Here is a 15480-nt window from a genome sequence, read left to right as displayed (position 1 = left end):
GTTAAAAGGTTTTAATCGTGATCATCATGTTTTCTTTAGTTCTTGAAATTCTGCCGACACGTACATGCAAGACCCCCTCCTTTTTAATAGGAAAAATTGTCGGATTTTTGAATGCTGCCATCCGGGGTTTTTTTTATTCTAAAGAAACTCCCCGGGGCCCACTTTGTAGACACATTTTATACCTCGTAAAACTGATTTCATTAGACATAAAAAAAGGGTGTAGGGCCTTTCAGCAGACACTATATTGACGAACCTGAAACATAGAAAATTTTTTCCCCTACTGCTCAGCACGTGCGGCAAAGATTTTTCTTTTTTCCCCTGAAAAAAAAGTTTTTAAAATAGCTTACTTTAGGAAGTAACATTTTACAGATCATATTGTGGCATAATGATCCAGGTAGCACTTGAATTATTTGTAAAAACGGTTTTTTTTTTAACGTGATAGGAAAGGGAAAAGGTCACTATGTTTGCCTGTGGGGAAGCTAAACCCTTGGACAGCTTGTAAGAAACATCGTAACGCTTGGTTTTCATTTTCGCGTCCCCGGGGTAGAGACCGATGGCGGGGGTTGTTTTTTGGGGTAAGGGGAAAACCACACCGAGGCGTTGGGTCGATGAATAACATAGGAGTACCTAGGGCACGGAAACAATTACTAAACATTATGTATTTTATTAGCGATGGTACAGGGTATTTTTTTGCTGTCATGGAATAGCACATGTAGTTTAAAAAGCAGAAACAACGTGTTTACACGGCCTAGTTGAAGTTAAAAAAATCTTGGATAGGAAAACTTTAAATTTTGACGAAAAGATTATAAACATGATTTAACCATAATGTATTTAGTGGAAAAAAACCCCAAATCGCAGTAAATTTAAATTATTTAATAGCCCTTTTCTCATTTTCGAGCTCCTAAACCCGGTTTTTTCAGTTTTTGTCAGTAAAGATTTAAGTGTTAAAAGTTTTTTTATGCCCCCGAAGGGAGGCTATGTTTTTGAACCGTCTGTCCGTCTGTCGGCTGTGTCTGTCAGTCTGCCAGTCTGTCCGCAAATTTTTGGTCGGGCCATACTTTGTCATCATGGGGGGTTTTCAAATAATTGGCATGAATGTGTCCCCCAGTTTAAAACGACGTGTCGCGCACAAGCCCGGTCCGTAGCTCAAAGGGCAAAGGGACCTTAGACATTAAAAGGGTAGTGCATTGATGGGGGGGTCCGGGCCATATTTTGATCGATGGATGGATTTTCAAATTACTTGGCATAATGTGTCCAAGTAAAACGACGGTCCGCGCAAGACCCAGGGCCGTAGCTCAAAGGGCAAGGGCACACTTAGAATTAAAGGATAGGGCATTTATAGGGTGTCCGGTCCCATCTTGCTCGATGGATGGGTTTTCAAATAACTTTTGGCATGAAGTGTACCCCAGTAAAACGACGTGTGCGCGCAAAACCAGGGCCCTAGCTCAAAGGGCAAGGTCCCTTGACTTAAAGGATAGTGATTGAGGGGGTGGGCCCCGGTCCATTCTTTGCATCGATGGATGGATTTTCAAATAATTGGCAGAATGTGTACCACGTAAGAGACGTGTCGCGCGCAAAAACCCCGGTCCGTAGCCCAAAAGGGCAAGGTCACACTTAGACGTTAAGGTCATTTTTTAGATAGTGCATTGTGGGTGGTCCGGTCCTTTTTCTTTGTCATTCACATGGATTTTAAAAAAACACGCATGAATGTGTGACCAAAGCAACGTGTCGGTGCAAGACCCCTTCCAAAAGGGCAAAGGCCTTAACCTAAAATCCCTAACTAATATTCATTTAAGTGCCATCGGGGGCATGTGTCATCCTATGGAGACAGCTCTTTTTTTTGCCCTAGTTTGATGCCCAATATCTGAACTTAAAAATCCCTCGAAGAAAAATTTAAGGATTTTCAATGAATAACGAATTTTACATGATGACCCCCACCCTCTGAAACAGCCAGATGCTTTCTCGTTGAACCGAGACTGATGATCATTTGTACTAGCTCTAAAACGATTTTTATTTTTTGGAAAAAGTTCTTCTTTTAAAATTAAGAACAGATGTATGATTGTGTTTGCAGAAATAAAAGTTTTACAATAAGTGGTTTCTATTACCCATAAGAAGGTTATATATTACCCAGGTATTTGATCGCACATTTTTTTTCCAGAAAGTTTGTTGTGTATATTTCTATTTTAATGTGAGTAATATTATTGTCTTTATTCTTGTTTAACTGTCATATGATTTGCAACAAAATGCATAAAACTTAGAAACAGGAAATAGCTGCAAGTGCAAATTTTCCAAAAGTTCGGATCAATAAGAAGGCTCGGAATTACGAGAAAGAGGCATACGTAGCGACAACATGCCTTCTTCAGGGATATTAATAATAAACATATTATAGAGAGGAAATCCTCTGTATTTTTGCTGATACATCTTCATTCCGACAACCGCCGCCGGAATATTGAGTAAGGGAAACAATTCATTTTTCCCGTATCAGCTATTTATTCTGCTTTTTTTGTTTGAAATTGACACAAAGGGGTTTTGCCTCAGTTTTTTTTTGAGCATGGGTCAAAATTTGATACTCATTTCCAAACGTTTCTAAATCACCCCTTACCACCAATTGTCCTGTGTTGCTTTATAAAATTATCATCTCGGGCCCTCATTGCACGTTTGTATCCTTTTCTTCTAACATGTTTTATTAATTACCAACAGTGACATTAAACATCGTAAGGTGGTGGATTCTTTACCTAGAATGCTGCAGTCTGCAACATCTGGTTGAGAAACGTAAAACGATTATAAACACTAACATCCAATGAGCGTAGCAAGCCAGGTTATCATTCAAATACCAAACATTGTAGTTGATTAGTTATTTACTCTCAACATTTTGCCTTTTTTGCTGAAGTTACAATGTCGTCATTTTTAAAATTATATTATTCCTTACGTATTGCCCTATTCAAAATAACCTTTCCAACAAGATTCATTTACCAATAAATGAGATTATATTACTTAATGATCCTTCGTGTAACAATAATCTCAAATCAAATTTCTAACTGGTCACTTTTAAATGTATACTAGACGCAAAATTCATATTTGAAAATATGAACATTTTCTACATACATAGTTTATGTCACAAAATTATCATATTCATGCGTATAAACGGTACTTTTTTATTTTAGGTTTAAAATACCACATACTAAATACATGTGTAGCTAAACACTATAAATCTGTATTACAAATGAAAAACTAGAAGTATTTTTCTGCAAACACTGTTGCTGCACGACATTTTATTATGAATGTAACTTTACATTCACAATTATTTTACATATCTAGTAAAGTCAAATACATAGGATATGGTTAAGATTTACTACATATGAAATAAATGTCTAAATATAAAAAAAAAAACAGTGAGAGATGGGCACTTCAATATCTTTAAGTTTGAAATTTATTTCAGAAGATGCACTCTTCCATTTGTGTCTGTGATTTATAACTTAGACGGTACTCTTATCATTTGCAATTTAAGATAATATTACGTGTAGGAATTTTCCCCTAATATATTATAAGTACACTATAGTTGATAGAAGCATATTATAGCGTTTGTTTAATCATACAAGACGCTATCATATTAATAATAAGGAAACCAGTTATCATGTTGGACAAAAATCATTTTGCTATAACATTGCATGCTGAAGTGTGTATGCTGTATGTTATAAGATGAATATTAATCTACTTTCGAATCATTTTGACTGCTTTGCATGTTAATGCTTTTTGTTGTTGTTTTTTTAATACAGAGGACGATGTGTATATTATAGTTCAAGTAAGGGGAACACGGGCGTGATTCATAGACTGTATAAACATGACAGTTCAAATAAGGTGACCAGGAAACTGTATAAACGAGAAGGTAAATTGTTATAACGAAGGCAGTAACGTCAGTTATAAAATTCTTAAGCTCGTTGTTTTGTACTCATGATACACGTGTGAAGAAACTAATCACTTTGATTTATCTAGGAACAATTACACGCTTTCTTGAACAATATGTATAGGTAATAACACTGGCAAAAAATCCTTAATGGAATCAACGCTGAGAGAAATAAATAGATGATAATATGATTGTTTTAGCATTTACATTGATACAATATTGCATTTTCGCAGGACTGCTTATGGTATACACATATTTTCAGAAGCAACGTGTGTTTTGAATTGCTTTTACATTAATAACAATGCAATCATGTAGTGCACCAAAAATATACATTTCTGTCATCTCGATGTTGACTATTCAATATCATCTAGACATAATTATCTGCACGATATAGGTTGTGCATCTAAATCGTCTCGACATTATTATCCGCACGATATAGGCTGTGCATCTAAATCGTCTCGATATAATTATCCGCACGATATAGGCTGTGCATCTAAATCGTCTCGACATTATTATCCGCACGATATAGGCTGTGCATCTAAATCGTCTCGACATTATTATCCGCACGATATAGGCTGTGCATCTAAATCGTCTCGACATTATTATCCGCACGATATAGGCTTCGCATCTAAATCGTCTCGACACTATTATCCGCACGATATAGGCTCATCTAAATCGTCTCGATATTTTTATCCGCACGATATGGGATGTGCATCTAAATCGTCTCGACATTATTATCCGCACGATGTAGGCTTTGCATCTAAATCGTCTCGACATTATTATCCGCACGATGTAGGCTTTGCATCTAAATCGTCTCGACATTATTATCCGCGTGATATAGGCTTTGCATCTAAATCGTCTCGACATTATTATCCGCACGATAAAGGCTTTGCATCTAAATCGTCTCGACATTATTATCCGCACGATATAGGCTTTGCATCTAAATCATCTCGACATTATTATCCGCACGATATAGGCTTTGCATCTAAATCATCTCGACATTATTATCCGCATGCTATTGTATATGCATCAAAATTATCTTGACATTATTATCCGCACGATATTGTGGATATAGGATATGCAAATATATCAACCCGTCATTGATTACTGCACGATATTGGCTATGTATCTATTTATTCTCGTCATTATTACCTGCACGATATTGGCTATGTATCTATTTATTCTCGTCATTATTACCTGCACGATATTGGCTATGTATCTATTTATTCCCGACATTATTACCTGCACGATATTGGCTATGTATCTATTTATTCTCGACATTATTACCTGCACGATATTGGCTATGTATCCATATATTCTCGTCATTATTACCTGCACGATATTGGCTATGCATCTATTTATTCTCGACATTATTACCTGCACGATATTGGCTATGCATCTATTTATTCTCGACATTATTATTCGTGTGATACAGACTATGCATCTAATTATTCTCGACATTATTACCCGCATGGTACTGGTTATGCCTCTCTATCATTCACTTCCTCATCAGTGAGGAATGACAAGCCCATGATGCAGTCTGAGAAAACATCTTTGGAACATTAATCGACCAGAAATTGACGATATGTCATGATGGAAAACTTCTCCTGAATAAGATATACTTAATTTATTAGTTTACTCTAGGTTTGCACCATAAAGTACTAACTTATAATGAATTGAAATAACCATATAAACGTAGCATAGGTTTTGAAAGTAGCAATAAAGATTTATGGAGTTACCTCCATAAGGGTTTGTTTGTTCATTAAGATTGGGTAAAAGTTACAGCCACTCGATTTAAGGTTATTTGACGTCATCCCAGCTTTTATGGAAATGACCAAGATGGCAGACCCAGGTGACCATGATACGAAGTATCACCTGGGGTAGGCGACAAACGAACATTTTCGAGCATTTTCTTGTATATGAAATCTTCGTTCGTTTCGTCTTTATTGTCTGCATGCTTAACATTGCATTTGTATTTTTGTATAAATAATCATGTTAACGTCCATACTTAGACTGATTTACGGCTATGGTTTGGGAATGTTCTTGGAAGTGCTTTTTTCATTTAATATTTATCCTTGTGCTTTTATCAAGCCAATTTAATTCCTTTCCTCGCACGACGACACAAGCGGAGCTCTAACCACAGAAAAGAAAGGGAAGGATTTAACGTCAGTGACGTCAACAGCTCGGTCAAAGGTGGTCGCATTTACTGGTTTAGTTTCGGAAAAATAACAATGCATCAGTATAGTTTCGGGTAGGTCATTTAGATGACTGCCTCTCATTAGTACAACAAAGTAGAAAATGCATGCTGAGTAACATTGTTTGTTTCCTCGGTGAAAACCCCAGAAACGTCGTTTTAGGATGTTTTTGAAGACTGTAGACATGATTAACACCGAAGGTGGAAACTAACAATCTTGATGAGCACTGTTGGGAATATAACACCGGCTCCCACAGCAACAAGAATCAAATAAGCAAAAAGGAGCATCTGTATAATTGGATCATAAATCAAAATTTACAGGAATTATTAAAGTAAGAGTTTGAGTTCACTGACATTGTAAGTTTTACGAACAATCATTTTTATATACATCTATAAAAAATATATTCATTATTCTCTACACATCTTTTGATTTTGCTTTTTTACTTACTTTACTTAGTGCATTGCTTTCGTTATATTCGAATTAGTTATGTATAATTCTTATGACAATTCTGTCACAATATTTATTTATTTCTGACTTTCCTTTTTTCCACTTCTTTTTTCATTCTCCTGTTCTGTCCTAACAAAAAATGTAATATTTAGCCTTAGTTCACATTTTTATATCATGTGTTTTTTTCCGTCTATTTCTGTTATTACATATGTGACATAACAATATTATTTCTTTAAATGCAATCCAACGCTTTCTCGTAATTTCCTCACACAAGTTTTTAGAGTTTTTGGTGCGCGGATTACAAATAACATTTATTCTTTTACCACCCGAGTTGTACATAATTTTATCTTATTTTAATATCTGTTCATTGTATCATAGCTCGGTGTTTTTTCTTAACAAATTTGGTGCAGGTAATTCGTATACTCTGACTACAGAGTGCGGTAACTAAAAGTGTGCAGGTATTTCTTACCCGCACGCTAGTTACCGCACTGTTGGAAAGAAAAGTATGCCTGCGTGTCTGAAACAGTAGACTGCGAAGTGTATTTTATTGATTTTTCTGCTCTAGCATTGGTTTATTTTACCTGGGCTTTACACATTTGTAAAGCAAGGATTTTAGTACTCACTGAACTGCTGTGTATGGCAATGTGGAATGCCTACAACTACCATATATGACAGGCTATGATACAAAACAGAAAGAACATTAAAACTCTCGGGTAAACGATTTATACTCGGGGGCTACGCCCCCTCGTACAAATTGTTTACCCTCGAGTTTCAATGCTCTATCTATTACTTGTACTACATACTGTTTATGCGATTAAGATTTAATTTGTTCATAATACATATTAATTTGATTCATTTCATCTACTTCACTGTCTATGTTAGGATAAATGTTTACATGATTATGTTAGCGGACCATATGCTAGACTAGCTATAGCCAGATATGTTATCCTCTTTAAATAAAGTTATTATTATTATTATTATTATTATTATTATTATTATCATTATTATAAAACGACTATAGAAGGATCGTTTTACACCAAGAATATATTTTTACGGGTTAGCTTTATTTTTATACGCCCCAGATAAATGACAAAATTGATAATGGCATAACATCACGCAATCATTGTTTATACATTGTGTAAAAATCCAGATCAGCGACATACTCCGCTGTTTGTTCTTTAATTATGATATCGATCAGTATTGATATATCTTACTAATCAGTAGATGTAGTTTAAACATCAGTAGTGGATATTGTTTTTGTTCAGGTGAATTGAGTTGTGGAATTACTGCCTAAGGTTTACGGTTAATTCTTTGGATCTTTCTTGATCTGTCGTATATGTTCAAACTATTTCATAGCTTATATCTTTCTATCTTTAATATATGTTAGAGATTAACGCAGATGTCAGTCTAATCTTATCTTTTTCAGTCATAGAAGAAAATAGTAAGATATATGCTATAGTCTAAAATGCATTAGTTTTCGATGTTATTATCAACTGGAAACACAAGCATAGTTATCTATATTTTATGTATTACGTTGGAGGAATATCTAACTTTGAAAAGAAAGTGTTTTATTATGCCATAGGCTCGATTAAAACCTATATATTCTTTACACAATACGCTGCTACTTCAAGGGGATAATTGTTTTGTATGCAGGTTCCGACTTTTGCGTTGTATTTCTGTAATTTCATGTTTAAAACTGAATAGTCTTAGACATTCCCGGAAATTTCTTCAGTCTCTTTAAAATTTTATTTCTTGTATTCGATGATATTCCTTGAATAAAGTCAGGAGATCGTAAAAATTCTACAGTGTTATTATGTGATATATTAAACCAAGTTGCAATAAGTTTCCCTATTCTTCTTTTATAACATAAACTACGACATTAATGCACCTGTCAATATTTTGCCCGCCCGGGGGGGGGGGGGGGGGGGGGGGGGCGGGCCGACCCAGGGGAATTTGACATTTCAAAAATTTTGTTGTCTAAATCCCCACCCTAGGGACAACCTTTTTTGTCTAAATCCCACCCTAGAGCCTGGTTGGTACATCAAATGTTTGTCAAATTCCCGCCTGTCGGGAATGGTCTTCTGTCTAAAGTCCCGTGTATGCCCGCCGCTCCCCCGGGCGGGCAAAATATTGACAGGTGCATAAAAATGTAATGTTTGTTAAATTGGAAGAAGCCTGATATATCAGAACATTCAATACTTGTATATATTAAATCACCAGCGTGATCAGAGATACCGTAAAATGAGAACTTGGTTTTGTGTGACAATCGGCTTTTAAAACACGAGACAGTGTCTTGACAGATTAACTGACAGAAAATATAAATAACTTGCAGCTCACTTGTGAAAATATTTCAAACTGTGTCATAAGTATTTACTGTGTGTATAAAATGGAAAAGGAAAATAAACAGGTTAATATTCCGTCGTTTGTTTCTGCCGATGTATCACATTTCCGACGTTCGCCGCCGGAATATTGCGGGGTAGGTAGCTTTTTCATGTAATATCCAATCCAAATAACGTCAATGAAATAAGATATAAATGTTAATTTTATATTATTTCAGTATCCTTTAGATCTATTTTATCTGTGTTAAAATGCAAAATGTGGATTGCTGAAATAAAGAAGCATCTTGCAGAGATTGACGATAATAACATTAAAAAAGGTATAAAAAGGAATATGGTAAAATGAGATACTAAATGAGATATCTCATATACAAAACTTGACATCATCATTATCTCATAAAGATCAACTTGATTAGCAAATGTAGGTCATTATTATATGTTGTAGTCCACTTTTCACAAACATTGTATTGAAACAAACGCGGTTTCCGTTTTTATATATTACATTTAGATAGTATTCAGAGTGTGCAAGATGATATGAGGAGTGTTGCACATTTTATTACCTCTCGTGAACTGAGCTGAGTGTGCTTGGTTGAATATGTCTCCTTATATACTTTATTGTATTATATTTCTTTAAAAGAGCAGACGGTCTTTAGTAAGATCCGCAGTTCATGGAAGCGTTATGTAATTGATGACATCTTATTGCATGACAATAAACCTGGGTGATGCTCGGTCGACTACTTCGCCTGGCAATATCAAAGTTGAAGTAGTAAATGCACGTCCAAAATTTTACTGTGTATTACCTGGAATTTGGGTGCATGTATAATTTTCAATTTCAAGTGTCAAAAGTTCATTTCTTGATATCCACTCTGATATATACAGGAGAGTGATTTGTGGGTATTGGTTATGGCGGACGTTTTAAAATCTGCTCCGTAAAATTTGAAAAATAAACTGCGTTTAACCTGGAGTAAAAGTGTATTTTGTGGTTTGGAACTGAACATTTGGACTTTAAAATGTCATATAAAGGTAAATTTTCGCCTTTGAGCGAAGATTTTGTGCACAATACAAAAAAAAAAAAACAAAAAAAAAAACAAGAAACGCCAACGCCGTTCGTCGAGTGCCACGTCAGCAAACGGATCATCCCACCCATTTGATGTACCCGGCCATCTTTTTCAATCAATATATCCCCATATACAACATAATAAGTCTGAACCAGGCGATCATATTTGTTCTGAACCTAACATTGTATCAAATGAAAATGTGTGTAACTCAACTGAACCAAACTTTTGTGAAAAAGAAATTGAAAATAGGTAGCCTAAATGTCTGTGGTTTAAAGACTGCTTAATTACCCAGAATTTATAAAAATGATCGAACAGTTTTCTATATTTTGTGTAACTAAAACGAAACTCGACAAATTTGATATTATTGATATTCCGAACTATACATTTTTCTCAAAGCCGCGTTCAGAAAGATCTAAACGCAAATCAGGAGGAATTGGTTATTTTATTCACAATTCTATTCTTGATAAAGTCCATATTTTAGAATCTAATTGCGAGTACGTTTACTAGCTTAAAATTGATACTTTTTTAAAGGTAAAAAGCAAGAATTTGTCATTAGTGCTATGTATGTTCCACCTGAGCAGTCACGATTTTTTAATGAGGATGAGTTTTTTGAATTTCAACCTGATATTGCATCGAAATCTAGTAACTATGATTTTCTTATGTTGACGGGAGATGCAAATGGTCATACATCTAATCTCCCAGATTATATTGAATTAGATGATTTTTTATCGAATTTCCTTGATTCTGATGAGGAAACGATATACCCTTTTAATCAAATTCATAAGCTAATGGATTTAAATATTTCTCGCGACGGGATATCACAGTGTAGTAAAGTTAACAATACTGGACGCAAGTTACTTGAAAAATGTAAGAATAATAACCTTTTTATTTTGAATGGAAGGATAGATAAAGATAAATCTCGTGGCATGTTAACATTTCGAGATCATTCTGTAATAGATTATTCTATCTCTTCAGCAAATTGTTTACAGTACATCAGTGATTTTGATGTAGTTGAGCTTGATACTTTATTCTCTGACGGCCACCGAATTTTAACCATGGACCTGACCATTACCACCCCGCCCAGAAAACCGGAAGTGTCTCAGGACCCCCCGTCAAAATCCCATACCCCTAAGAGACACCCAAAATGGATTGACAGTAAGCAAAGCGACTTTGTTCAAAACCTAAACCCGGCGTGTCTACAAGAGTTAAGTTATTTACTTAACTCACCCGTAGGAAATTCCAATATTAAACAGCATGTTAACAAGGTTACCGAAAAAATGTCACAAATCTTTGCCCAATCTGCCGAATTGACATTTACACGCGGTAAATACTTTACCCCAACACAAAACAATGAGAGAAACAACCTTTCCTCTAAACCCTGGTTTGGGCCTCAATGTCGGCGGGCAAGAAATAATTACAATAAAGCACGCAAAACTTACCAACTGCATAAAAACGACCTCAATAAATCAAGGTTAAAATCCGCCAGTAAGCACTATAAACAGACCATGAATGTTTTTATAAATAAACACAGTGAACGAAAATTGCGTGCAATGAGTTCGCATAAACCTAAGGATTATTGGAGATATTTAAATAGCCTCTCTCATATGAAAGCGGAAAAATGCCGAGTGTTTCTGAATTTTATGATTATTTTAAAGATGTTAATTCCTTCCAACTCGGAAAAGTTTTTACAGCGGTACTTAACAACCGTATAAATGAATTTCTTAACGATAACCATCTTTTAAATGAAAATCAGGCCGGATTTAGATCATGGTACTCTACTAGTGACCATATATTCACCCTTTATTTCTTTATTGAAAAATTAAGGTCAGAGAAGAAAAAGTTGATGTGCTCCTTTATAGATTTTTCAGTTGCCTTCGATTCATTGTGGCGAGTTGGACTTTGGAATAAATTGTATGAAACTGGCATATCAGGCAAAATCCTTAACGTCATCCGTAATATGTATTCTGACATTAAATCATGCGTCAATGTTAATGTTCAAACATCTGCCTTCTTCTCTAGCTTCACCGGGGTGAGACAGGGTGAGAATCTCTCGCCTGTTCTCTTTTCCCTATACCTTAATGATCTAGAACCTGTCCTCATTCGAGATGACAACAGCATCATAATTGATTTTCACGGGAATAACGCCCTTCACTTTTTGAAAATATTAGTACTACTCTATGCAGACGATACAGTTATTATACGTGAAAATGAGACTAATTTCCAGTCATGCCTAGATAACTTCTACAACTATTGTCATATGTGGAGGTTAAAAATTAATTTCTCTAAAACAAAAGTTGTCGTCTTTGGTACTAATAAACCCAGCAAGTACATTTTCAAAATTAATGGTCAATCTATTGAAACTGTTAAAGAATATAAATATTTAGGAGTAGTTTTCTCAAGCTCTGGATCTTTTCTATCTTGTAGAAAACATGTAGTTTCACAGGCAAATAAAGCCATGAACTTGTTATATATGAGGATCAATAACCTTGACCTTCCTATCGATTTACAATTGAAGTTATTCGACCAGACAGTCTTACCTATTCTAACGTACGGGAGTGATATATGGGGTTTTGAAAATTTGGATATGGTAGAGCAAGTCCACACCAATTTTCTACGCAAAATTACTAAGACCAGAAAAAGTACCCCTAGATATATGTTGTATGCTAAACTTGGACGCTACCCTATCGAAATAATCATTAAATCCCGAATGGTCAACTTCTGGAACAAGTTAATTCTGGCCCAAAACACTAAATATTCCTATAACTGTTATCTACATATGATACAGTCAACTCATACCTTTAAATGGGCTGCTTTCATTAAACAAATCCTTGACTCAACTGGAAATTCTCACTTATGGTGAACCAGCACTCACTAAGTTGTAAAACTATACATAAACAGGTTAAACGTACCTTGATTGATCAATACATACAGGCCTGGTCTTCGAAACTTGAAACTTCAAATAAGGGAAAAATGTATAGTTGCTTTAAAGATAGCATATCCTTTGAGGAATATTTTACTTTACTTCCGAATTTCCTTAGACTCCCAATTATGCATTTCCGTACAGGCAACCATAGATTCCCAATAGAAACAGGCCGGTGGAGCCAGTCATTTATTCCACACGGGGAGCGTAAATGTGTTCTGTGTCCTTTAAATGACTTGGGAGACGAATTTCATTACTTACTTATATGTCCATTCTTTAAAGAAAAGCGAACTAAACTTATCCCTAGAAAATTCTATACAAGACCTAATATCCCGAAATTCAAGGAACTGCTTGCCACTAGAAATCATAAACAGCTGACGAATCTTGCTAAATACGTCCGGTTTATCATGAATGCCTTTAGCCGTCCACAAGTTTAAGGAGACGTCACGACTGAGATAGTTTAGCATTATTACAATACACAGTCGGTATTGAAATTGTGTTTCCAATACATGTGCTACTTAGGTAAATCCTCAATATCTATGTGAAAACAAGGGATGTGTTTTGTATGATTGCAACACTGTGAGTTGCTCTAATTACTGACAAATGACTGAAACAATAGGAATTCGTACGAGAGATGGATAGACAAAACAACAGTGAGGTAACAATATATTCTTTTATTGTTTAATTGTATGAGTTGTAAGCTACAATAAAGAATACCCATTTTATGAAAATCAATCTGGAAGTTAGAAATAACAGAAAAAAATTAATTAGGTCATGACTCATCATATACCTGTCAAAATTTGTCATTAGTTTTCGCGAGCTGTCAAACTTATTTTTATCTCTCTATTCTGCAAATGCATTGTTTTTGAAAGTATCTTGGATGGATATTGTAATGTGCAACTTACTTTATATTCCACATTAATATTTGTGCTTGAAATTGCTTTGTTGAGCTCACCGACGTCACATATGAATGTCTATTGTTTTAGTTTATTGTCTGTTATAAAGGTATCAAATCTCAGTATTAAGATATAAGAATTGTTCCTTTCTGGTAGACAGAGGAAACTATTTGGTTGAATCATGATATAACGGTTTTTGGAAAGAACTGAATATTCTTTGGTTTTTTGTTATTCACTGGAAATTCAAAAAGTGACATCACCTTAAATTTTATCGTGACAGTATTCATTTAATATCTATGCCCGTTTTATAGTTACAATATTTATCTATGTCTATACATAAGTTAAAGGTGCAAAATAAAGACAAATGAATAGACATAAATCTTAAAAAAAGACTACACATTTTGAAATATAGTACTAAACATTACGATAGCCGTGCAATATTCCCTTGAAATCAACACATGTACAGAGAAACAAATGATTGTTTCTGTATTTTCTTAGACTGACACGGGGGTCATTTTGTCCTACTTTCGTGTTTATCGCTTTTCCGTAATCGGTCGGAAATTCTTCGGGATAACGTGATTTTAAAATTGTTTCAAACGAATATCCATTTAAGACGCGCAACAAAATAACTGTATTTCCATGATGGTAATTATGCACGACTTGCACGAAAAATATGAGATGTACAAAATTTAAATTTAAAATTGACAGTGACATATATTAAGCCAAGACAATGTGTTTAATGTCTAAAATCTTATTAAATTAATGTAGCCATGTGTACATAAATAAGTGTATTTAGGTAAATTTCAATCATACTTTGTTTCTGCAGTGTAAGACAGTTACTCATTTATATTCTTAAAATTATACTGAAAAGAGATTAACTGAAAAAGTTTACAGACGAAGTTGTAAAAACACTTTTATTCGGGAAGGGCCTGAATTGTCCTTATGAAAACTTGTAGTATAGCTGTATATTACCTGTATTATAAGAATGATTTTCATGAAGTTTTTGTGAGTTACAAAATTGTTGAATTCCATGTGCTAAATTTGTAAAATTCACGTTATCGTTTGGGCATATGATATATTTTGCATCTACATGTATTTATAAATTATAGCCTCGTTTCGGAGGATTCTTCCGAAAAAGTCCGAAGATGCTCGACGGGTTCGTAAGCAGTCGGAAAGCATATTTTCGGTTTGACATAGGCAACAGTGTTTGTTTATTTATTAGTTATTCTTGAACATATTCATGACTATTTGGTCAGAACCGATGCAGTGGGCCATATTTTCAGTAAATAGGAAGTCTCAGCTACAAACTCTGGTTTTCATATAATACTCGTTCGGGTTTTAGTAATGGACCTTTAAATTTATAATTACAGTATTCAACTATGTCCGCTCACAGCTTTTTTCTTTGTTTCAGTATTTATCTCTGTCCTTCTTATTACAGTATTCATCTAGGTCTGTTCATAAGTTTAAATATATAGTTACAGTATTGACCTATGTCCGTTCACAACTTTATTTTTTCTTTGTTTCAGTATTCATCTATGTTCGTTTTATACTTACAGTATTGATCTAGGTCCGTTCACAAGTTTAAATTTACAGTTATAGAATCTATGCCCGTTCACAATTTTAAATTTAGAGTTACAGTACAACTTTAATGTTTTTAATTTCAGAATTCATCTTTGTTCGGTTTATAGATACAGTACTCATCTATGTCCGTTCACGTGTTTTAA

General features: G+C 34.7%; 1 protein-coding gene across 7 annotated transcripts in view; it reads left to right on the top strand.

Moving 5' to 3' along the window:
- LOC123541053 (uncharacterized) overlaps positions 1-15480 on the top strand; it is a 178889-nt gene that overhangs the window by 77792 nt on the left and 85617 nt on the right. The window contains exon 1 of one of the 7 annotated variants that reach the window (XM_045326455.2): positions 8731-9022. The exons of the other annotated variants lie outside the window; for them this stretch is intronic. Within the exon in view, the coding sequence (XP_045182390.2) occupies positions 8933-9022 (90 nt within the window). The 5' untranslated portion in view covers positions 8731-8932. Of the gene's footprint in view, positions 1-8730; positions 9023-15480 lie in introns of those variants that run through there. 7 annotated transcript variants of the gene reach the window in all.

Source organism: Mercenaria mercenaria, chromosome 15 (assembly GCF_021730395.1).
Source record: "Mercenaria mercenaria strain notata chromosome 15, MADL_Memer_1, whole genome shotgun sequence".
Classification (NCBI taxonomy): domain Eukaryota; kingdom Metazoa; phylum Mollusca; class Bivalvia; order Venerida; family Veneridae; genus Mercenaria; species Mercenaria mercenaria.
The sequence above is the reverse complement of the archived record's forward strand: the minus strand, read 5'-3'. Positions and strand labels throughout refer to the sequence as shown.